The 25,082-nt window shown below is 38.1% G+C and overlaps 1 protein-coding gene across 31 annotated transcripts in view; it reads right to left on the bottom strand.

Moving 5' to 3' along the window:
- Positions 1–25,082, bottom strand: part of EYA1 (EYA transcriptional coactivator and phosphatase 1) — a 321,626-nt gene that overhangs the window by 129,836 nt on the left and 166,708 nt on the right. For 23 of the 31 annotated variants that reach the window (XM_070630426.1, XM_070630435.1, XM_070630432.1 and 20 more), the window contains 2 exons: positions 24,713–24,840; positions 4,079–4,156 (listed from right to left, as the gene is read on the bottom strand). In XM_070630426.1, coding sequence (XP_070486527.1) covers positions 4,079–4,156; positions 24,713–24,836 — 202 coding nt within the window. In that variant the 5' untranslated portion in view covers positions 24,837–24,840. The remainder of the gene's footprint in view (positions 1–4,078; positions 4,157–24,712; positions 24,841–25,082) is intronic. The other 8 variants (XM_070630437.1, XM_070630441.1, XM_070630439.1 and 5 more) reach the window with 1 other exon arrangement.

Genomic DNA, 25,082 nt, shown 5'->3' with positions numbered 1-25,082 from the left:
TGTCAATCCTCCTTTATGTTTCTGAACAGCCTCAAACTTTCCAACGCCTCACGGCATCTATTTCAATCTTCTCCCTCTCTTCAAGCTCATAAGACTATCACCACTCTCATTTTGAGTCACTTCAGAGGAGAATGTAGAAGCCATCATTCATTCACTCATTCATTCATGTAGTCATTAATTCATCTAGCAAATCACCTGAGTGCCTAATATATGCCAGGTACTTTTCAGGTTTTGGGGATACAAACGAACAAAACACGACAAAATCCCTGCCATCACGAGCTTACGTTTTGGTGGAGGTGAGAGATTAACCATAAACCTAATACACAAGTAAATGGTAACGTTTGCAAAAGGTTCTAAGTGTTACTGGGTGGGGGGCAGTTAGCACGTCAGAGAGACTGGAGGTCTATAGTGAGAGTTTTGTGACACTGAGTAGGGTGGTCAGGGAGAGCCTCGCTGAGAAGAGGAGATGTGAGCACAGACTGAAGGTGGTGAGGGAGTCAGGCAGGTGAATAGGGAAGTGTTCCAGGCAGAGGGCCTGCCAGTGCCGAGGCCCTGACTGGAGGAAGCGCGGGAAGCAGGGAGGCAGGCAGTAAAGTCTGATGGGGTTCGAGGCTATTGCAAGGACTCAGAGATGAATGGGAGCCCTGGGTAGTTTGAACAGGGGAATCAGGCAGGAATTCCCTCAAGGTGTTGCCTCCTCCTCCCTTCAAACTTATCTGCATTACTTCCCATTCCATCTTCCCTGATGTTTCGATGAAAAAGTTATTCCTTTTCTAGGCTGATCCATTTCTGTTTTGGACTTAAGCCATCCCTGTCCCATCAGGGACCTCCCTCCATCAATTATCCCCAGTGTGCCTACACCTTTAACCTCCAGCTCTACAAAGTTTGTGTTGGCAGCCAAAACCATGCTGACCTTCTGAATACCATCCTCAACCCTACATCCCTCTTTCTAATGGCCCATCTCTCTTCTTCTCCTTCTACCACTTATGTCCTTGAAAGACATTTTTGTCTTCCCTGTCTCCACTTCCTCACCTTATGCATTAAATCATCCATCCACTCAGTAAAATTGATGAACACATACTATCTGCTAGGAACTATGTTGGCGACACAGAACTGGGGCATGTGGGCCAATGGGCACGGGGGGATGCAAAGCCCACTTGTCCACTGGAACTGCTGTAGGCTAAACCCATTGACAGTTCTCATTTTTTATTTGACGTAATTTGTCACTAGTAGAAAAGTTGCAAGAATAGTAGAACTTCATGAATATCCTTAACCCAAATTCCCCAAATGATAACATTTTATGACATCAGCCTTATCCTCTCTTCTCTTTCTTTCTATATATGTGTGTATGCACACACATGGACAGCTCACGTTTTTTTGGAGTTGCAGACATGATGTCCCTTTACTCATAAATACTTCAGTGTATATTTCTTAAAAACAAGGAATTCCTTCACCACAATACGGTTATGAAAATCAGGAAAAACAGTGATGTAATACAATATTATTTTCTATAGGTACTTTCAAAAAACTCTCTCTTTAAAATTATTAAAATTATTACTTTAAAATTATTACTTTTTAAAAGTATGAATGTTATACATACACATTGTAAAAAAATTTAGACAAAAGCAGAAGAAATAACATTCTAATTATATTCCACCATCCAGAGAGAGCCATCATTAATTTTTATACACATACACTCAAATATACACACACATAAATATTTTTTATTTAAAAAAAACTGTGATTATACTGAAAATATTACTCTTTTGTAACATGCTTTTCACTTAATATAGTTAAGATTTTCTCATGTAGTTAAGTTTTTTAAAAAACTATTTCTTTTAAAGATTGACACCTGAGCTAACAACTGTGCCAATCTTCTTCTTTTTTTTGTTCTGCTTTTTCTCCCCAAATCCCCCCAGTACATAGCTGTATATTTTAGTTGTGGGTCCTTCTAGTTGTGGCATGTGGGACGCCATGTCAGCATGGCCTAACGAGCAGTGTCACGTCTGCACCCAGGATCCGAACCAGCAAAACCCTGGGCCGCTGAAGAGGAGCACGCCAACTCAACCGCTCAGCCACCGGCCCGGCCCCTAAAAAACTATTTTAAAAGCTGAATACAAATCTATCATTTAGAACAGCTCTTCTCTGAAATTCTTCCTGCTTTCACTTCCAGTTCAACGCTCTCCCTTCTTCCCCAATTACCTGTGTTTCCATTTCATCCTCCGCCTATTTCTTATATACTGGTTTTCCCTGGATTTTGTCTTCAGCCCTGTTATACCCCGCTGGCTTTAACTCTCCGTACTCTTTCAGAATTTCCATTCCAGATTTTTCCTTAGCTCTGACACCTTCAGGTGGATGTTACTTCATCATCAACATGCCCCAAACCGAAGCCACCGCCCCTGTCTCCATCACGTTCCTCTTGCATTCCTCCATTCTTAACTTCTCTCTGCCTCACTCATTCCCCATGCTCGTTAGTCACCATGACCATAAATTCTATTTCATAAATACATCTTAATCCACCACCTTTCCACATTCATTGCCAGCACCTTATCTCAGGTCTTCAGAATTTCTTGCCCAAGTTAATGCAAAAAATCTAACTGGTCTCTCCACTTCAATTCTCCATCCTCCCTTCCATCCTGCCAGTCACGATTCTATAGGTGAATGGGGTCTCTGATGCCTCCCACTGCACTCAGTACAGAATACAATGCCATGCAGAACACACATGCCTCTTTAGATTCTGGCCCCTGCCTCCCTCTCCAGCACGCCCCTCACTGCTCACACCGTACACACCAAGAATGCCAAACCATTAGCAGTTGCTCCAAGTTCCATGCCTCTTTGCCTTGGTCTCCCCCCATGGGATGCTCCATCTGTCTAGCTCCCTCTCCCCAGCTTTACATGTGCTTTATTCCTACTCATTTTTTTAAGGCTGAGTGCAGGCATCTCCTCCAGGAAACCTTCCCTGACCAGCCCACCCCAACTCCGTCGCTGTTGGGTCCTTCCTGGGTTTTCTTGGGGATGCTTGGGCTTCCCTCTGGCCGTATCAAGCTGTACTGTGATGGTATGGTCATCTTTGCAACCCATTAAGCCCCAAACCAGGACCATTCTCATATATCTTTGAATCCATAATAGTATCAAGCACACTGCCTAGCATAAGTCAAATTCTAGTAAATGTTTTACGAAAAAAACTGCAACTCCTTTTGTTATTTCCTTACTGCTTCCATCTGGCATCATTAGTATAAAAGTTGTGCATTAACATTTCATTGTATATCTATGTGTAATTCCTTTTCATTGTGGTATGCATTAAATGATCCTGAGAGCTAGATTAAATCAATCACAAATTTATGAAAGTATAGCATTTCCGATTGAGAGGTTTTTACAAACAGAGCAGACAATATGAAAAGCGTTACAACTTAAGAATTACTTCTGATAGAAATAATTTTTAATTGAAATAGTCCAAGCTGGGCAATGTGGCAAATATATAATCATATCCTCACAGTTACTTTGTTATCAGGGTCACTTTCTTATCAGTAATTTCATTATCATAGACCTGAAACTTGGATATTTTGTTTGTTGGAGGCAGGCTTTCTTAATGTGAAAGACTTTGAAAACTAATTTTAGGATGAAAGCTGCTTTACAAAGTCTATTTAATTTAGATCTCTTGTTGACATAATAGTTATTTAAGAGGATGGCTGGGTGAGCCTGCTTACGGGGTATCAGAAGCTAAGTTCTGCCTACCTAAATTTCCGTGATTGGAAAAATCATACAACTGAGAGACAAAGGGAAGGAGTCATTAACATAAGAAGGAGAGTTTAGTAGGAGAAAGGAGAAGAACAAACCCCTTTTGATTTCATCTCCTTTAGAGGACACCAACATTTTCAGCAAACACTTCATCACACTGAATAAAAACATCACAACTTCAAACACGTCACTGAGAAATGCTATATTCTACAAAATATACATGTACACATGCACATACACACACACATGTATACATACACCCACATATATATATTTGTATATAATAAACTAGGAAAAATAATATTTTGTATCAATGTGAAAATCTAATTTTATTCCTTACCTGAACCTGAGAAATTGTCTAAAGACCCGTCTGCTGTTGTTGAAACTATTTCACTGCTGCTCATTGGCTCTGTTTTAACTACAAAAATAAACAACATATATCATATACCCAATTAATACTTATTTGTAAAAGCACAGTAGGGAAGAGATAACATTCAAAATAGCTACAAGAAAATCATTTAAAAAATCAATCTTTTTGTATTTTAATATAAATCAAATTAATATTCCTAATAGAATCTTTTTGAAAAAACATTCAAATGTTAAGTTTTTTGGCCCTAGGGAAATAATCTGTGACAAGTTACTCTTTAAAAGAAACACTTTAAACTAAAAGTAGTTAAATTCATTGCTATCTTACATATTTACTAGAGTGCTTATTAATACTCAAAATTTAGATAATGCGGATTTGAAATTATTTCCTTGGATTTGTAGGCATTTGACCAAACAGAGTCAAAATGATAGAACAGAAAGTTTTGAAGAAGGGGGAATAACACTAGCAGGTTTTCATGATACTCAAGGACAGGCGCACACTTGCACACATACATGTGTACACACACACATGTGTACACACACACTTTCTCAGTTATCCAGCATAGCTGAAAAACAGAGTTCTCAATTTAATGGATTATTATTACTACTCAGCTATATGTGGCTGCCAATTCATCAATATCTGATATACACTTAGTACCAAAACCACACTAAATATAAGTGAAGCAGAAATGAAGTTTTCTATTTTAAAACAATACCAATAGCAGACAGTTTGTGGAAAACATATATGATATTTGGTAAAGTCCCTTAGGGTGTAAAATAAAAACATTTAGATTTATGCTATAGGCTCTCAAAAGCAACCCACTCCACTGTTACAGTGATGGCATTACTGAATCCCCATCAGACAGATAAGCCAGACCACCTTAGAATATTTGCCCTTTTTCTCTTTAGATTTTTCTTTTTTTTTGAGGAAGATTAGCCCTGAGCTAACATCTTCTGCCAATCCTCCTCTTTTTTGCTGAGGAAGACTTACCCTGAGCTAACATCCATGCCCATCTTCCTCTACTTTATATGTGGGACACCTACCACAGCATGGCTTGCCAAGTGGTGCCATGTCTGCACCCAGGATCCAAACTGGCATACCCCGGGCCACCGAAGCAAAACGTGCAAACTTAACCACTGCGGCACTGGGCCAGCCCCCCACCGTGATTTTTTTTTTTTTAATGAAGAGATAGCATTATTGTTTTTCCTAGAAACTACTAGTGAAGTGCTATCATTGGAATTTGCCCAGGCTACTTTGTGGAAGTTATACATCCCCATTAAGAGGTTTTCAGAAAGACTGCAATAATATTTTAGAGGTTACCTAAAAATCAATAACATGTTTTTCAAAATGAAGGTCCTCCCAGGAGAATATTTGGGGAGGCTTCTTTCATAAAATAAGCACATTCTGAAATGGGCAAGAATGGTGGAGTGGAGAAAACGCAGCTTTTCCTTCTCTCAACATTGCGAATCTCTTATAAACATCAGGGCAAGGACAAAAGTCACCCTCCTGAGCCTTTGAATCTATTACTCATGCATAACAAGTAGTGTTAAAATAGGCATTATAAATAGTCGCAGCAGATAGTCACTTTCAAAGAAATTAATTATTTAGACTGTTTATAAACAAAGTGGAAAAATAAAACCAGTGAGTCTAAAGGGAGTCATTGCAACTGATTGCTTTAATGTAGACCAAACAATAGCGTAACTGAAGTTTCCATTTTTCCACCAGTTGTTTGGGTTAAAAGTCTTCGTTGATGCTAATGAATTCTGACATAAGCCTGTATTTCCCTTCTCTCTTCACGCCTCCAGGCAACCTAATGATCTCGCTCTTCATAACCATTAGAAACCATAGACTGAGGAAGGCAGGTACGCCACTGCTACTGCACAGTTACTGAGTTTCCCACTGGGTTGTCCACATCCTATCTTATCTTCCTTAAAGAGAACTCATATGTTGCCCCATACATATAAAGCAATAGCTTTATTTCTCTCTGTCCTGGACAGATTACCACTGGGATCTGAACTCATAATCAAACACCACAAGCTGAGCAAAAGATTAGAATTAGGCCCAAGGGAAACAGTCACGTAAGGTGCTTACTGTGTGTCAGATTCTTTATAGACATTATGATTAATCCTTTTATAAACAATTCCACAAGTAGGACTCAGAACACAACTCACAAATGCACTAGATAGGTATTGTCTTCTTGTTTCACATGCAAATACTGAAACAGAGGGGTCAGGAAGTTGCCCAAAGTCACATAGTAAGTGGCAGAAAGGAGATTTAACTTTGGATGTTTTTGATTCCCAGGCTTGCAGAAATGACAATAAGTGGCACTTCCCAATAATTAGAGCTACTCTACAACAAAGTAAGGCCACATACCGTGGATTTAGTGGGAAGGAAAACCCCCAGAGTCCTTGCCTACTTAAGAGTGTTAACGCTTCTAGGCTAGCGAACTTGCTGGAAGATCTCAAGTGGAAGCGCCACACCGCCTGTCTGGGAAAGACGGTGAAGAAGAAATTTTTCCGCAGCACGTGATGTTAGCTCAGATTACTTTTAAGTCTTTGTCAAAACGAAGGTCTATGATGCTGTACCTTGGACTACAAAATTACTTTGCAAAAGCTTGACTACACCAAAACCACTCCTACTCCTGGAGCCCTAAACCTGCCCCAGCTATTCTCCATACCATTAGCTTAATCAAATATAGATTTCACTCCCAAGAGACACATTCAATTATACTTGACATTCCATTAAAAACAGGCAAAAAGAATAGGAAGGAAAGGAAGAGGATACTTTTTCTTTTGGGCCCCAAGTACATTGCTTTTTGCCATTGTTCAAACATATCCATCTGTACACTGAGGAATAAAGACTCCCTTTTCCTAATGAATCCAATTTTTCAAAAGGCTCACTGTTAAGGACAAGAGGATGTACATAAAGTAACTACCAGGATAGTCATGATTTTATCAGGTACTGTAACTGAATACATCGATCACCAGGGACCTGATGCTAAAGAGACTGGTGATGTATTGTGATGTACAATAGCTTCTGACCGAGAGCCAAAGGAACAGAGGCCACTTCCGGCTTTGCTGCTGCCACGTATACACCCACTGGAAAGTTAAAAAGACTAGAATGATCTCCAGCCACCAAAACTTTACCCATCTTCACTAGCGCACTCTCATTTATAAACAGGTTGTAGGTGGTACAACAGAGTGCTTCTCCAAAGCTTTGAATTTAAAAACACTACATACTGATTTCTTTTTCTTCCCCAAGTCTTAGAGATTCAAGGTACTGTCATGTCTGAGAACCATTATCCCGTCTAAGCCGCTTATCTGAAAAGAAAAATCTATGAATGATCTGTTCCCCTCTAAAGAATGGTAGGATTCTTTTATCTCCACCACACCATATCCTCCTTTGCCCCTTTACTCTCCCGGATGCCCCAGCAGCTTCACTGACCATGCCCTCTGGACCTGAGCTACACTGGGCAACTTGCTACTCCCCAGGTGTGCTACCAACTTCATCTGTCAATGCCTTTGAGCTTCAGTTTTGGAATCAGAATCCAGTGACGCTTGCTATAAGACTTTCTAAAGGTTATTTGATCTCTTCAGCCTTAATTAGAAACAAAATTTTAAAAATGATATCTACATTACAGGAATGCAATAAGGATTCATAAAAATTTCCGTCAAGTACCTGCTATACAATAGGAGCTGAAACTATACTTATCATCATTAGTAGCAGCAGCAGCATTCTATTACTGCTACACTGAATGCCTTTCTGGGGAGTAGTAGCAGGCAGCAGTGTTGAATAAAAAGCTAAAAGCGCCAGTTCTGGAATTATCAGTTGAATTTCCATCTAGCTTTGCTATTAACAGTATCAACCTGGAAGAGTTAACTCAGTTTCTGTGTGCCTCAGCTTCCACATCTGTTAAGTGGGGATAATACACTCATGAGAGGATTAAAAAAGATAAATGCTTACACATCACTTAGCACTGTGCTAAGTCGAGAGGCCATGCTTTTTATAGTCACTCTATCATTATAGAGTCTTTATTAAAGTAATTATGAGAAAATCAAAGGGTTTCTTACAGGACCAAAAAAAGGTAGTATAAACTTCACATTAAAGTTAAGATTACCTTTTGAAAAGCAAATTAGAAGAATCTAAAGCTAAGCTACTTGTCTAAGATCAACCATGAGGCCATTGCCTCAGGAGAGCCAAAATCAAATCAAGGTAACTTGGATGTAACTCAAGAATGCAAGACTAAATTGTGATTATATTAAGAAAATTTATACCTCGGTCATTACAATCAGTGGATACGCTTTCTGAAGAAACAGGCTAGCAGGAGAATGGCGGACATGGCAATTGTGACAGAGGATTCCAGGAGAAAATGTGGGCATCTCTCTCTAGGACTGCTTAGGGTGAGTACACTATAACTGGCCCATTAAAAAAGAAAAACCTGTCTTCCTTCACCATAAATTTAAGTGGTCATTGGAGCAGGTGACATTAGCTATCAAGGTCATCCAACTAACCCATCACACCATGATTCCGTGCTCATCAAGCAACTTCTGGTAAGACTTTGAATGTTGCAGTCACATAAGTAATCTCCAGGAAGATGACAGGCTGACCAGAGGGGACAAGCGTCCAGTCCATTTGACTAATTATATTTCTCACTATAAATTAAGAGGGCAGTAAAAGCAAGTTCACCCCTAAAGGACAGCTCTGCCTGCCAGACTGGGAGCCATCCTCTGTTAGGAACAATTCACCCAGGATTGGACAGTGAAGATACCAGCCTGGGTGAGCAGTAGATTCTCTCCATGCAGTATCTAAGCTCATCTCATAACTTTTCTTCAAACTGTAATAGCCCAACTTGTCTTTCCTGGCAAACGCCTGGTCTTCCTTTCTATTTTGTTTCCTGCTATAACGCTCAAGGACTGGAAAAGCTCCATTTCCCCATCCTCTACTACTGTTTATATCCTTCATCTCTTCTATCTCATTGAGATTGACCCTCATTCCACTTTGGTTATCAAACAACTCAGCCACACCGCTTCCTAGAACTGCATTACCTCTAAATAAAGTCAGCTTTTACCTTTTCCATTTGCTCACTCCTGCCAGACTTGCTCTTAACGCTCATCAGAGTATCCCGTCTTTGCAAACCCCTATCCATTTTCTCATTCCAGCTTCACAAGCCCAGTCTGGAACCCAGAGCTCTCACCCCAGAATCCTGTGTCACTTCATTTTTCCAAGCTTTTTTTTTTTTTTTTGGCTAAGCTCTAACCCCAGGATTGGCAATCTCTTTGGCTGCCATTCTGCATGGCTGAGCCTGGGAGAGAGACCACAATCCACAGGCTGATCAAGTCCACTAAAATTTATGCTTTCTATATTCTTTTGAGACATCCTGTTGTTTGACAATCCCCCTTTTCCATTTCTTGTGCCTGAATTTCCATTGCGTCCCTTCCACTTTCCTGGAGCCCCAGAACCACACCTCCTTCCCCATCCCCTTCAGCACGTGCCCTCACTATTTATAAAGAATGGAGAAGCTGCAGTAAATCTTTCCGTTATCTTCCTGCAACATTTCTCAGTTTCCCACTGATTAATCTCAACGGAGGTTCCCTTTTCTTTAGCACCTTTATTTTTTTATTTTATTTTAACTTTTACACCTATATTCTTAGTGCCACTTCCATACCTCCTTTGCAACAACACTCCATTATTTGTTATTTGTTCTCTCAACATCTTTAAAATCATTCCATCTCAAGAGGTTACTTCCCTCTACCTACAAAAAACAGAGAGGTTTCCCACGATTTTTAAGTCTTCTCTCAACCATGATGCTTCTCTTCCTTCTTTCAGCACCAAGTCTCCTGAAAATTTGCCTTCAGCCTTTATCATCTATTCCATCTTTAATCCTTTGCATCACCCCTTTCTAGCTATTATTTTACTAAAAGGACTTCCCTAATAGCCTAATTCAAACTTTTCTCTGTCCTGATTTTCCTTAATTCTTTTGTAGAATGGGCCTTTCTCTGACACTTTTCTCATTGATCAATACAACACCTGGCAGGTTCCCTTTTTCCCTTATCTATGTCTTTTTCTCTGGATTTTCTTCCTTTGCCTACTCTGTGGTTCCATAATTCCACCTCCTTCTTATCTAAATTTTCTCTCACAGTTCTTTCTTTCCTTGCCAATTTAAAAAAATCACCTTCACGTAGACAACTCCCAAATCTCTGTCCACATGCACATCTTTTCCACAGAGACCAATCCCCACATTCCAATTATGCGATGCCCTTGCCTGGATCAGGGTCAAGCTCAACCTGCCCAAACATAAAAGCATCATCTTATCCCTCCATAATGGTCATGCCACCTAGTTTGAAAGTTTCCTTTTCACCCTGATTTCTCCCGGCTCCTTTTTCCTCACACCCTATGGCCAAGTCTGTAACTTCTACTGTGCTAATCTTTCACAACCATCTTCTTTCTAAGTTCACAGCCACTATCCTAATCACCTTATACCTCTTCTCTTGGAAAAGTTGGCAAATTGGGCTTTTAGCCTCTCCCTCTCTACTTGAAGCACAGGTGGTTATCTTTCCATAGCCTACAATTAAGGGAGTCACTCCTGGCTCGGAGGTCTTCAGCGGGCTCTCCATTTCCTCCTGAACTGTTACCACTCCATTGTTTAATGACATCTTTAAGGACATCTAGACTCTAACACCAAGCTTTTCTTTCTTTTTCTTTACTTCCCATTTCTTCCAAATATACTTTATACGTATTTGTAGTAACAACTAGTAACTTTCAAGAATCCAAGAGTATTACAAAACAAATGGTCATATCTAATGGTCCTAACTTTCCTGTGTGACGCTATTACCCCCATGTTACAGATATACACGTCCATATATTTGGTCAACATTTAAATCAACCCGACCTACTGCGCTGGAGCCTCCTCAAACCCGCAGTACTGCGGTGCTTTTCCTACTGATGATAAATGTTCTACAAAATTCCCCTCTCATTACATCTCACAGTTCCTTCAAGGTTCAACCAAGGTCCCTCCTGCTTTGTTAGGTCTTGCCTCATCTACTACTCGGGGGGAATTTTCTTCCTTGAGCTACTAAATCTGAGTTTGTACCACCCTCAGAACACATATTCTGTTCTACCTCTTTTTACATTTCATAGTCTTATCCATTTTATCAAAAATTTTTTAGCAGTAGGAATGACGTCTTTTTACATTATTATATCCCTATAGAACTTAGCACAAAGCTTGACACATAGTTGGAGCGCAATATTCATTGAGGGAATAGATGAAAGTAAAAATGTACAAGTGACTTTAAAAACAGATTACAATTGACTTCATACCACTAGGTACATTGCATAGGGAAATTAAACACACTGTATAAGGGCCAGCCCTGTGGCCCAGAGGTTAAGTTCAGCACGCTCTGCTTCAGCAGCCCAGGTTCAGTTCTTGGGTGCGGACCTACACCACTGCTTGGCAGCCATGCTATGGCATCTAACATACAAAATAGAGGAAGATTGACACAGATATTAGCTCAGGGTTAATCTTCCTCAGAAAAGAAAAAAAAAAGAAGTTTAAAAAAACAACAAAAAAACAAAACACTATATATGCTCAAACATAAGATTATGTTTTATTCCTCCCAAATTATCACTCAGTCAATTTACGTGGAGGTTCTTATAAAGCCTCTCACTTACAGGACGCATGTCCATTACGTTATTTTGAAGAAAGTACTCTTTGGCGAAGATACATTAACCAAAAGCAAGGTCAATCATTGGAATTTTTGTACATTTAGAGAGCACCCTGCCTGAATCGGTAGAAAGAGAGGTAAGTAAGTTACATAGATTTAATAATAATTCATGGGGCATGACCACCAAAAGGCAAATACAAATACTACTATAAATAAGCCTGAAAAGGACCCTCTAAAAAGCTAGTTTGCATATAATTATGCCGTACAGATAACAAATATCAACCTATAAGACAAGAAAAAAGTATAACCATCCTAATGTTATATTATAGTTTGGATTCAATGGCAACATTGAACAACTCACAGATTTAATGAGTGCTCTTCCTTTTTTGTTTTTTTATTTAAAGATTGGCAGCTGAGCTAACAACTGTTGCCAATCTTCTTTGGTTTCTGTTTTTTTCCTCCCCAAATCCCCCCAGTGCATAGTTGCATATTTTAGTTGTGGGTCCTACTAGTTGTGGCATGTGGGACGCCGCCTCAGCATGGCCTGACGAGCGGTACCACGTGCACGCCCAGGATCTGAACTGGCAAAACCCTGGGCTGCTGAAGCCGAGCGTACTCACTCAACCACTTGGCCATGGGGCCGGCCCCAATGAGTACCCTTTCTCAAATCATGAGGCAGAGGTGGAAATGTATGGGTTTTATTTTCCTCCAAAATGTATGTTTTTAAAAACTGAGTCAAATGATTAAAAGAGCGGCAGCAAGTGATAAACATATATGTGAAGAGAATGAATAAAATTATTCCTTGAAATATGAAAGTGGACTATAGCAATATTCCTAAACTTACATATTTTAAATATCTTATTTTAAAGACATATAATTGAATTAATAAATTAAATATTATAAGTATCCATGTAACTATTTCTTCTTTACCTAAAAGTGTATAGATCCATGAACCAAATGTTTTTTCTTTGGGTAATTCCCATTTGGAAAACAAGGTATCCCTTTACATTTGGATTGGCTCTATAATCTGGAATATGATTATTATTCCTCCAAAATTTCAAAATTAAAGTCATCCTCTTCTTCCTTAAAAGAGGGTAGAAAAACATGAACTCTTTGAAACAGCACACCTTGTACAACCTTATGAAAATCAAATCAACATGTATAGACTAAACTTGAACTTAAGGGTTTACATGGCCAAGAAGAAATGTTAGTCAATTTCAAAGCATGCTATTTACAGGAAGTATAGGATACTGCAGTAGCATGATGCAATGACTTACATAGAGTCTAGATTAGTTGACTTTTTTTGTAAAAGAAATGATATATGGTAAATAATGACTGCTCCTTTGAAATGTCTCTTGCAACTCCACTTTCCTTTTTTTTTGCTCTCATTCTTGCCACACTAGCCCAGATTTATAACACATAAAATCTGGGCAGATTACATGAGTTTCTGTATTGCTACTTGTCTCTGTCCCAATGCAATCTATGTCTGAAACTCCTGCCAGATTAATGCCTAAAACACTTTTGCCATGTCAATCCCTTGCTCAAAATATTCAGTGGCTTCTCTACTCACTCCAGGATGAAGTCCAAATTCCTTACCCTAGTATTCAGGGTCCTCCACAGTTTGGCTCCAGCTGATCCCTCCAACCTTATCTACTATCAATTCCTTCTTCAGTTAAACTCGTCTCCTCACAGGCTCCCAAACTATCCTACCTTTGTTCACATTGGTCCCTCATTTAGAATGCATTCCATCCCTTCTCAACCTATTCAAATTCTACCCATTTCCCAACACGCAGCTCAGATTCCATCTCCTTCTTGAAGCCTGGCCAGACCTCAGCAAGCTGAAGAGCTCTTTTTTCTGAACTCTGAGAGCACTTTTGTTTGGATCAGTGGCTTCTAACCTTCTTGAGAATGAAGTCCTCTTTCTAACACCAAAATATTTCAGAACTCAGATGATAGCCTATTTTTAATCTGTTGATTGAGAAAGAGCATAATGACAAAAACCTACCGTGAATTTTCAGACAAGAAAGTTTGTATTTTAATACACAACAGAATGTCCATATGCGAAAAAGAGTTAAATATATATGTGGTCTGTTAACTTCCCTCATCCTTCAGACAAACATTTTTGCACAGAAGAATTCGTTGACCTTTGGTACTAGCTCTGTAACTCCTGGGGATCTCTCAGCCACAGACTGAAAATCCTCGGCTTCATAATTTAATTGACATATTATGACCTTTTAGTTTTTGCCAAATTTTTAAAAAGTCTTACTCCCAGAACCAGACTGTGAGCCCCTTACGGCAGGGGTGGTGTCACATACTTCTTTGTATATCTGCTCGAATCTGGCAGAGTTCTTTGTACATAGTAAAAACTAAATAAATGTTTCCTTCCTAGGACACATAAAGTATTTGAGATTCATTCTTTTTGCCAGCATTTTATTATAAAATCTTTCATATATACAGAAAAGTTCAAAGAATTAGATACAGTGAACGGCCATAAACGTATCACTTGGATTTCACAATTAACATTTTACTAAATTTACTTGTCTACACCTAATCCTCATAAAACCATCTATTTTTTATGCATTTCAAAATAAGTTGCAGAAATAACACACTTCCCCTAAACACTTCAGTGTCTATGTCGTTAACTAGAGTTCCTATTTGTTTTATGGTTCTTTTTAAAGTAAATTTTATATATAATGAAATGTACAAATCAGAAATGTGCCATTTGATGATTTTTAACAGATACCTATATTTAGATTCCAAAGTGGGATCTAAATATTTTTAGCTTGTTATAATAATGGAAGCATGGCACAACAGTATGAAAAGATTGCTCTAATCTTACGAATTAAGGTAGCGATGTAATATTCTCAATTTATGGCACAGGCAATACTTAAGTAGAATTTTAGCAGGGAAGAGTAATAATTTTAAAAATAGTTTATGTTTATTAAGCACCTACTACATACCAGCCATTGTGCTAAGCACTTTACAAGCAATAGCTCATTTGTTCCTCATAGTAACTTTATGAGATATTTACTATAATTGTCACATATCAAAAACGAGGAGATTGCAGCTTAAAGATGTTTAAAAACTAGCCTAAGGTCACACAGCTCATTTCAAATTTCTTTTATTATCATACCATAAAAGATATCATATCTTTTACCAAAAAGGCTATCATGTGTTTGACTACTAAAAAGTCAAACATTTTCTGATTGGGGTTTTATCATCCTTAATCATTCCTCTGGTGGGGATATGAACACTCAGCGGACGGCACAGCAATAGGAAAGTTCCAGAACACCAGGGCATTGAATAAAAGTGTATCAGTGTATGCTGCAAATTAGCGGATGGTAAAATAAACTAGCATATGAAGATTGGAAGCAGATGGGCTGGCTCATACTCAGAACCTCAATCATATCAATCTGGAAAAATGGTTTACTTGCCTAAAATGTAATCAACCTACCAATTTACATCAGGTCATACCTTTCCCCATCTTTTCCCATTCTTCTCCAACTCACAGGAGCACCCAGACATAAACCCTACCCACAGTGAGTATTAATTGAGCAAGTACTTAATTGAGTACCCCAGGTACTCAGAGTACCTGCAAAGGCCATTAGGGGGTGTGAGGGATCTCAAAGGCAGAGGAAATATCCTCCCCTCCCATGGAGACACCATTAACCAGTCCCAGCAGATGTGTTTTTCTAAATATAACATTATTATTTAATAATAGCTATTTTTTGAGCATGTAGTAGACACTAGTGACTGTGCTTAGTATTCTAGATGGACTAACTGTCACAACACCCTGTGATACAAGTGTAATCTCCATTTTACAATGGGGAAAGCAGAGGCTCAGAGATCATAGGTGATAATAACAACGTCGGCCAGTGGATATTAAGTACTTCCTAGAAGTCAGACTGTTCTAAGTGCTTTACCAACTCCTGTGACCATCCTCGCAACCCTACAAGTAGGTACTATATTATCTTCATTTTACAGACCAGGAAGCGGAGACACAGGGCAGCTCAGTAATCATTCAGCATCACACTAGCTAACTGGCAAGGGGCGGAGCTGGCAGTCTGGCTTCAGAGCCCTCACCCAACCCCCTCAAAATCCACATATTAGTTACATGGTTAGTAAGCAGCTGAATTGTGAGTTTTTAAGCCCAGGTTAGTCTGAACGCAAAATCCACATTCTTGCCATCATGTGATACTGCTCTCTTATATTTTTAATATTATTTATTCTCCACTTTCCTTAAGGCAAGTATCAGATGTAAATTTGTGCTGAAAGAAAGAATAATATATAAATAAGTACATGATTTCAGGTAAAAATGCCCTCATAACTTCTCACCTGGAGTCTTTTCTCACCACCTACCATCTCAAAGTACTACCTGACTGTACTTCTGGGGACAGACTCAACTACAACACTCTCCTGTTGAGCGACTGTTTTAGCCCCATCTCTGTGCAGGTCCCTCCACACAAACACACACACACACACACACACACACACACACACAGAATGCCCCCCGGATTACAGCTGTCTTTGCTAAAGCTGAATAATCCATGCTCTCTCTCTCTTCCTGGCGTGGCACCTCGTGTTTTTCTACCCCTCCTTCAGGACTCAGCTGAAGCATTACCAGTGTGCAGAGACCATCCTCCAGCCTCAGTCCCCTGTCATGATTAGCTGCCCCTCCTCCTCTGCAGAACACAGCCCTTCTCACAAAGCGTGGTACCCATCTGAGTAGAGGCCCACAAATCCTGGAACACTATGAACTTCTCTTGGCAAGGAGGGTATTTGGTAAATTTCTAGCCACAATCACTTAACAAATATTTCTTGAATGAATTAAAAATGCAATGGTGGATATACACTGTGATATGTATTCTTACGTATCTTATATATATACTCATATGTAATATATATGTTCTTTTCACTGCAGTGAGTATATATTCTCGCTCCTGCAATTTTTTCCCACCTTAAAAGTGTTTACCTCCAGTCATGACTCCTTACCATCTTGTAAAGATACTAACCTAAGTGTACTAACTGCCTGATCTTCGTATCATTCAGTCGTTTTTTGGACTATGTGGAAGCTGATGCATCATTGCTAAACACTCTTAAGTCCAAGTTGAAATTTCCATTTATGAAACAGTTAATCAGTACAGGTCAAATGCAAGTCAGTTACTATAGATCAAATTCAAACTCAGCAGCAATGTTAACTGTGGACGTTCTCTGCATGGACAGCCAATGGCTACTATATGAAGTGGTCTGTGAAATTATTACTTTTGAAAAACGGGCTTTAGATACTTATTGAATCTGTTAATGCTTTGTAAATAAAATTAACGAGTCTCCTTTCTTGCGATCATTCACCTGCACTATTTGCTTAGTAATATGAGGCATTCACTCAACAAATATTTGTTGACTGCTTGATCACTGCCAAGCCTTCTGCTAGATGCTGAGGACACAGTAGTGGCCAGGTCTGAACCTGCCTTTAAGGAACCTTGGGTCTCCACTGGGTGACATACACATGTAAATGGATGCTGCAGTTCCTTCACCAGGTCATGACCTTAGATAAGGTAACATAAAAATTTCTTATGGTAATAAAGTATTTCAGTAAGAACCAAGCTTTTGGCTATTGGGGAGTCCATGTTTTAGAGTGTAAAGAATGTGGGCTTTTGATGGCTCCTCCAAGACAGATAATATGCTGTGTAAACAGACTAGTCACTTAAAATCTTTAAAATGAGGTGCATAAAAGTTACCTTCACATTTTTTGAGGATAAAATAAAGTAAGGTATGCAGAAGACATAAAGGATGTGCTCACGAAATAGTGAGAACTCGGTCAATTCAGTTCACATTCCTTATTTCACTAAAAGGTATTCTTTCCACACAAAATTCCCCATAATGGTAATAGATACAATGATAAAATAGGTAAGCATCTTAGATTTTGATTCATTTTACACAAGAAAAAATGTTTCCAATTTGTCTTATAGGAAGTAGATAAACATACCTCCTTGGAATGTATTTGGTAGAGTTCTCTACCTCTTTTGGTGTAATGGGATATTGGAAGAATGATATTAAACTGAAAAATCTGCAAAACCAGCAAATTACCTCGTACATACCCATAATAAGCTTTTACTCATAAACAATTTGGGGTCCTGAAACTTAAGATAAATCCTTGATTAGCTTCTCAAAACGTACATTCTCTCTTAGTAAAGGCAATATTAGCAGTCATTGAGGACGGCTATGTGACAGATAACTTTTTTCCTACCCAAAGTAAAAACAGAAAAATGGAAAATTCTTAATTTTATATATATTTTTTCTATTAGATTGTATGTTTGGAGCCAAAGCGAGGCGAATGAATTACTCTTGGACCTTACTCTAAGTGAGCAAGGTGAGAATAAACACACACATGCACACACAAACACACACACACACACACACACACAAACACACCACTTTATCTATATACTGTTGACTCTAAGACATCCTTGGGCATCATAAGAAATTAGGAATTACTTAAAGCAGGGAATCCATGACCAAAGGGATAAAGATTAACCTACATACTAGCACTCACTGAAGGTTTGCACAGCTCCCTGGAGGGAACCAGAAGTTTCTCCCAGAAGATAGGACGTTCTTAGGGAGATACATATTTCTGCTCATACCAACATTTTGGCCCAGCCAGAGGACAGAAGCCACAGAACTGTAATTCTCTGAACTACTAGGTATGGGGGGTAGGCAAAAACCATCCACATCAAGTCATTAGTTTATCAAGAAGCCTGGCTCTCTGGAAACTCGGAGCCTAGTTTTAGGCAACAAGTATTGAAGTTCCTATTCTTACACTGAAAGATACAGTTCGCTATATTTAATAGGCCAGACCTACAAGGTCCTACACACACCACACTTTTATTCCTCTCACTTTGCCTCTTACACTCCTCATCATTCTCTCTCCTCCAGCCACATGGAGCTCTTTGCTGTTCCCAGAACACAGCATGCATGTCCCAACTCCTGGCTTTGGTAACTGCCATTCCTATGGAGCCCCCAACAAATGCCACCTAAACTTCTTCTTTGAGTTTTGCTTGGTTAATAGAATCTGGTTCTCAAAGTCAAGAGAAATGTGACCAAATTTATCATCCACTTAAAACTTATTTTCTGAAGTAGAAAACGTTTATTCTGAGCAGTAGCAAAACTGAAACCACTTTTGAAATTTCACAGTAATACTGCTCCAATCCAAATGTGCATATAATAATGACTATTATAATCAAAAGCAGAGAGGACTTCCCATCTCCATTTGATCCGAGAGAGGCTTAACATAGACAGACGGCTGATGGAATTATAATTAAGTCTAAAGCTTTGAAAAGTAGTAAGAGACAATCCCCTAAAAGTTAACCTATTGAGGCAATATGCCGGGCACATGCAACACCAGGACGAAATCTCACACACTCACGCACACGAGAATTCCAACACCAGAGTTAACTACCCTGGGCAGTTGCCCTTATAATGAAGTCCTTGTGTCATCAAAGCCTCTGCCATTGGTCCTTTCACAGCTCTGCCATTGGCTAGAGAATGGTGTTCTCCAGTCATGAAGGCACCAGTGTGGCAGTGAAGGCGCCAATGTTTAGTATGATGGTTTTAGAAAAGGAACTGGGAGATGATGGGAATCACATTTTCTCTCCATAAAATAATACAGTCATTTTAAAATCCAGGCTCTGGACTCAGACAGAACTTTATTTAAATACCAGGGCAGATACCAGTGGTACCAATTACAAACTATGTGCCTTTCAACTTCGCATTTAACCTTCTATGACACATTTGTCTCATGCGTAAAACAATAATAGTCCTATAGAAGAGACTATTATTTACATATGGTCTAGAAGTCAATAAATACAGAGTACTTAGTAGGTTCCAAGTGTGTCACAAGTTTCACTTATCATTCTCACAGCCAGCCGGATGTAAGTTCTGTTATTATCCCCATTTTACAGATGAGGAAACTGAGCCACACAGAAGCTAACTTCCCTGAGCTCACACAGCTAGCAAATGGAGGCAGAATTCAAACCTAGCCTCTTAACCATCATATTGGCAATCTCAGAGGAATTTTCTGAAGATTAATGAAGTAAATCATGGAGAATGGTCAGTATACTGACTAATAATGCTATTCATAAAAATTATCCATTATTATTAATTAGCAACAGGCATATGAAAATTATTCTCATACACTATATGGGCAAATATTAAATCCTAACAAATAATTTTGTTCATCCTTTCATGGTTTTTGCTAAAGAACTATTCAGAAGAGGCCAATTCTGTGGTCTAGAGATGTCATTTAGAAACTCCTTTACTCACAATGTCCCGTCATCTTCCAGAAACTATATCATGTGCAGAATGTAAACAATACTAAATTAGATTACCATTTTTCCTTTGACAACAGAATATTTGACCACGAATATATAAATAGAGCCTTTAAAATGCAGCCTTAAACCATAATTTTTAATACACATTCACTCCAGTTTACATTCTTTTTCTAAATAAGATTTCTTAAAAATACTCTAGTTGGATAAAGCTGTATTTTACTAAATCAAAATTACAGTGAGAAAAACAAATTCAGACAATTTGTTAGTGTTCTAAGCTTTGTAGAAATGATAAAACAACTTTAAAAGAACTTCTGATCATATAAATTTGAAAAACTGAATTAACCTACCATCCTAAAATAGGCAATATATAATTAAATAAATCTTGAAAAGCAGAAAATATAGCCACCTAATTCAAGACTGTATCTCTTATCTTCTTGGAAATCTGATACAACCAATTCAAAATTACTATTTGAATTACCATCAGAAGTCCTCCAAACCTACTTGTAGTGAAGATTCCAATGGCATCTGGTTTTATGTCACTTAAAGGCAAATTCATCGCTTTACGACAAGTTTAAACTTCCTCTTGAGTTCGAATCTAAATTTACAATAGACAAAACTCAGAAGGAGAGCTCTTAGTTCCGCTCGCTCACACCTCTTTTCCGCCCTTCCCCAATCCTCACCCACAGACAACCAAAAATAAACACTCCAACTAGCAATATATGAACCGACCAATCTGAGGCTCCCATGGACTTAAGACACCAGGAAAAACAAAGATGGAAAGAATCACTGCTTTGCAAACAAGGCCTTAATTAGGTACGTAAATAAAAGTCCTTTTACTGCTACAGCCCTAAGTCCTTCCGAAGGAAGGTTTCCCAATCAGTTCTCACACTTACACAACACAAACATCAACACGCAGGTTCTACTAAACAGACGTCTGAACATAGACTCACACATTGGAAATCCTCAGATCTGGCACTTTAACATTTATTTAACTGAAGCATCACCCCAAAAAGCCTACATCTAAAACATTATGCTCTAACAATCTCTCTAATAAAAAATTTTCTATTCCATCCTGTCTTGGAAGACTAATGATCCAAAAGACTAGGAAAACCAGGAAAAGAAAAGCTACAATTGGTGTTTTCATAACCATCCATTAGTCTCCTCCAGATCAAGCTTTAACTGTTTAATAGTAACTAAAATATTTATTAATTCATTTGGAAACATATCACTTCTAACAGTGTTTTTCTGTACGCAAGTCAAGCATTCACTTCTGCTATTTGGTATTTTTACCTATTTATGGTTTATATTTCAAAAATTTATAAACTAGGTGAAGCCAACAGTTAACTGCAACAATAATGATTTACAAAGAGGTTGGAATAGAATATAAAAACGCGAATAGTTGAACCTTGCGAAATACAAAACATTCAAATAACTATTCTAACTGAGGAGCATTTAATCTAGGAAATAAAAAAGCACAGAATTTCAGGCTGTAGCTCAGTGTCTTTCTGTCTTTATCCCTTAGATGAACCATGAAAATAGGCACTAGCCTGTGAGTACAGAACCTACAAACATTGAGTCTTATGATAATTTGGCAGCAGACTTAAGAAGAAACTTAATATCCTCTGCCTCTCCATTCCATTCCCTTCTTGTTTGTTCTTCAGATGAAGTTATGGTTTTTGATACAGGAGATTTTCATGTTTTCTTAGCCTTATTATAGGGACAAGTGGTGGCAGGAAGTAAAAAAAGGCTCTGAGTGAGAGAAGGCAACCTATAAATGTGGGCAGAGTCAACAACTGTGTAAACTCAAGGGGAGTTGTGTTGACCCAATTAGGGAAACTAGTTTCAATTGGGCTGCAGTGAAGTCACTTAAGTACAAATCATGGCATACACAGCTAGAAATATTTGTTATGGAGGTAGGGGTGGTGACTGATATTTTAAAGACTCTTTTAAATTTTAATGAGTTTCTTGTTTTGCATTCCTCTAATTCATTGGTAAACACTGCTGGTTTCAAAATAAATAAAATTTCAAAGAAGGAATAGGAAAATTTATAATGATTATATCCCAGGGAAGCTTGCCAGATATTATGAATTCACTAATTTTAAGCTTAACTCCTCTAGTGGTGACTGGGAGGTATGAAACAAATGTATTATGGAACATGTAAGTAGCATGATAAATTGATTTACAAACTTAATAAAAACCCAGAAATTTCTGACAGTATTTGCATCTAAACAGGCATGTAACATGGGTCATGAAGAAAGTTTGGAGACATATTTTCAAACTGTATACTAAAATAAAACTAAAGATCCCAGTAGATTGACTACAATTCCATTTATTTTTTGGATAATTTATCCTGATATTTTCTAACTTCGCTTTCTAACTACCATACCCCTTGTGAAGGACACCAATAAAGAATCCCTGAAAATAGAGTGAGATGACTAACTGCGTATTTGTCTGAAATACATCTAAAAATTTCATTTCCAAGACATGAGTTAAGATTTTTATTTTAGGATAAGGAATAATTTCTAAGTGTTTCCCAGATTGAATGGTTCAGCAGATTACACAATTATCTAAAATATTTTATTATTTTGAACTTTTTTAGTTATAAGAGTCTTATGAAATATACAGATTCCTGAATATGAACATGATATCAAGCTATTAAATGTAAATACTAAGAAATACGCCGTCACTCCACATGCCCTTACAAAACAACCCACACGTCATTCACACAAGCCATCCAACGGCATAGTCCCCAACGCATACTCCTGCTTCCATATTGCGTGGCTCCTGTTGTGTAGAAGACAATTTGCCAGTAAATGATGACAAAATGAAAACATCTTACCCCAATTTCATTTCTTCATATATAAGAAAATTAACTCTCATTATTTCATAATTACTTCTACCAATATGTACTGGTATATTCTATTAAGCAAAATGATTGAACACACTTCGGCGTCTTTATTTTTTAAGTTACTTTAAATGACTGTCTTATTTGGACTCTTCAGTGATGAGAATGACCATTAAAGATTTGCATCCATGGCCCCCTCTGACACTCGGTCAGTGGCTGCTTGCACCATGACAGTGGCGTGGGGCCCACCAGCCCCGGGCCCTGCAGTGGTCTGTGTGATTGTGCACACACCCAGTCTACACCGTGCAACAGCCATGTTGCCACCTGAAGCCAAATTCCAAAGGAGAGGGAAGGCCGGCCTGCTTCTTCATTTGCTCTATAAAATCTACTTAAACCTTAGAACCACCTTCCTATCACTTAAATTTCTTTTTGCTTGCCTATCGAAATGGGAAGAAAAGAGTTTCAGATGAAAAGGCACCTTATTCAGAGATTAATTTTTTCTAGATCAACAAAGCTTCTACTTTTGACAGTGACTATTTTTCATAAACACTGGTAATGAATGTATTTACTTGAACAGGAAAATATAGACCATTTACATGTTAAAAAACAATCACGGTATAAAAATTAAGATGTCTCATCAGAAACAAGTGATTTTATATTTTTTTCTATAATCATAAATTTTATAACATTACTAGTTTCAAAAGGCTTCACTAATAGACACTGGAATACTGCACCAAATGAACAATTTTATGGCATTTAGTTTTGTATATTTCTAAGAACTGTAATAAAAGATCACCATGGTGATTGGGAAATGATGGTTGTTTATGGATGGATTTCTAACCTGGATAGTTCATTCAACTCTAGTGAAACTTTTGCTCCAAGTTCATCAGTGTCCCAGGGCTCAGTAAGGAATAAATAAGCAAAGATATCATCTGTGAAGAAGTAAATTTTCAATAGGCGAAAGCAGAAATATAATGCAAGAAATAACATAGCCTTGTATAAATTGAAGTTTTAAAAATATGTATGGTACCTAAATAAATGTGCATAAGAGCTAATAATACATACATATAGCCTTACTTTTCAAACTTAGGCATATATGAATCAAAGTAGGTATTCTATTCACATAAAATTTACATAAATATTCATATGTATTAATTACACAAAAATAATGGCAACAGTACTATGTTTAAAGTATACTATTTAATCACTAAGAAAGTAAATAACTTTCGTGTACCTTCCAAATAAGGTTGTATATTTGTAAGCAATGTTTTGTTTACTTATTTATATTTTAACAGCCAAAGCCACTAGAACACCAGGCATACAAATTATTTTATGGATATTTAGAAACTACCCAGTCCAATGTTACATTTAAACAAATTTAGTTATATTTAGTAACAAAAGGGAAAGTAAAGGACATAGTTCCAAATTTTCACTGCTCATAGAGCAAAACAATGCAAATTGACACTGTGCTATGGAGAATGATCAAGGAGATAAAATACACTCAAAGGTTAAAAATGTTACACACACACACGTATATGTGTGTGTATATATATCTCTAGGCAAAGTACAACCAGTCTAAGTAATGCTATAATAACCTAGCACCATGCAGGTCCTAACTAACGGTGAATACTGATTCATAAGCCAAATTACCTAAAGGGGAAATAGAACAGCAGTTTCATGGATTTGACACCTGAAATCACAACCACCTAATAACAGAGCGTCAACTGACGAAGAAACAAGGCGCAAAGTAAACAGCGAGAAGGCAGACACTCACCTTCGGTGCCATTGGGAGTCATGGAATTACTATTTATATGAGAGTTATCGAGTTTGGGACCACTGGGGGATTCTCCACCAGCACTCAGACGGCTATGCGGGCTGGTGAGATCCTGCATTTCCATAGACCTAAAGACAAGAAGCCTTCCGTTTGACAGATGTACCAAATTCATAACGCCACTATTTAATGCGCTAACGACTTGACACCTTCTTTGAAACACATTCGCACAAAAGTCCCATTGTATCTATTTTCTTAGACTCCAACTAGTTCATCTTACATTTTTAACTTCAGTCTTCCTTTCATAACGTGTACTATGAAAGGATGTCATCTGCCTCACCTATCTAGCCAAGTATTCACATGGAGTTTTAAA

This window comes from Equus przewalskii, chromosome 8 (assembly GCF_037783145.1).
Source record: "Equus przewalskii isolate Varuska chromosome 8, EquPr2, whole genome shotgun sequence".
Taxonomy (NCBI): Eukaryota; Metazoa; Chordata; class Mammalia; order Perissodactyla; family Equidae; genus Equus; species Equus przewalskii.
This window is presented reverse-complemented; position numbering and strand designations above follow the sequence as displayed.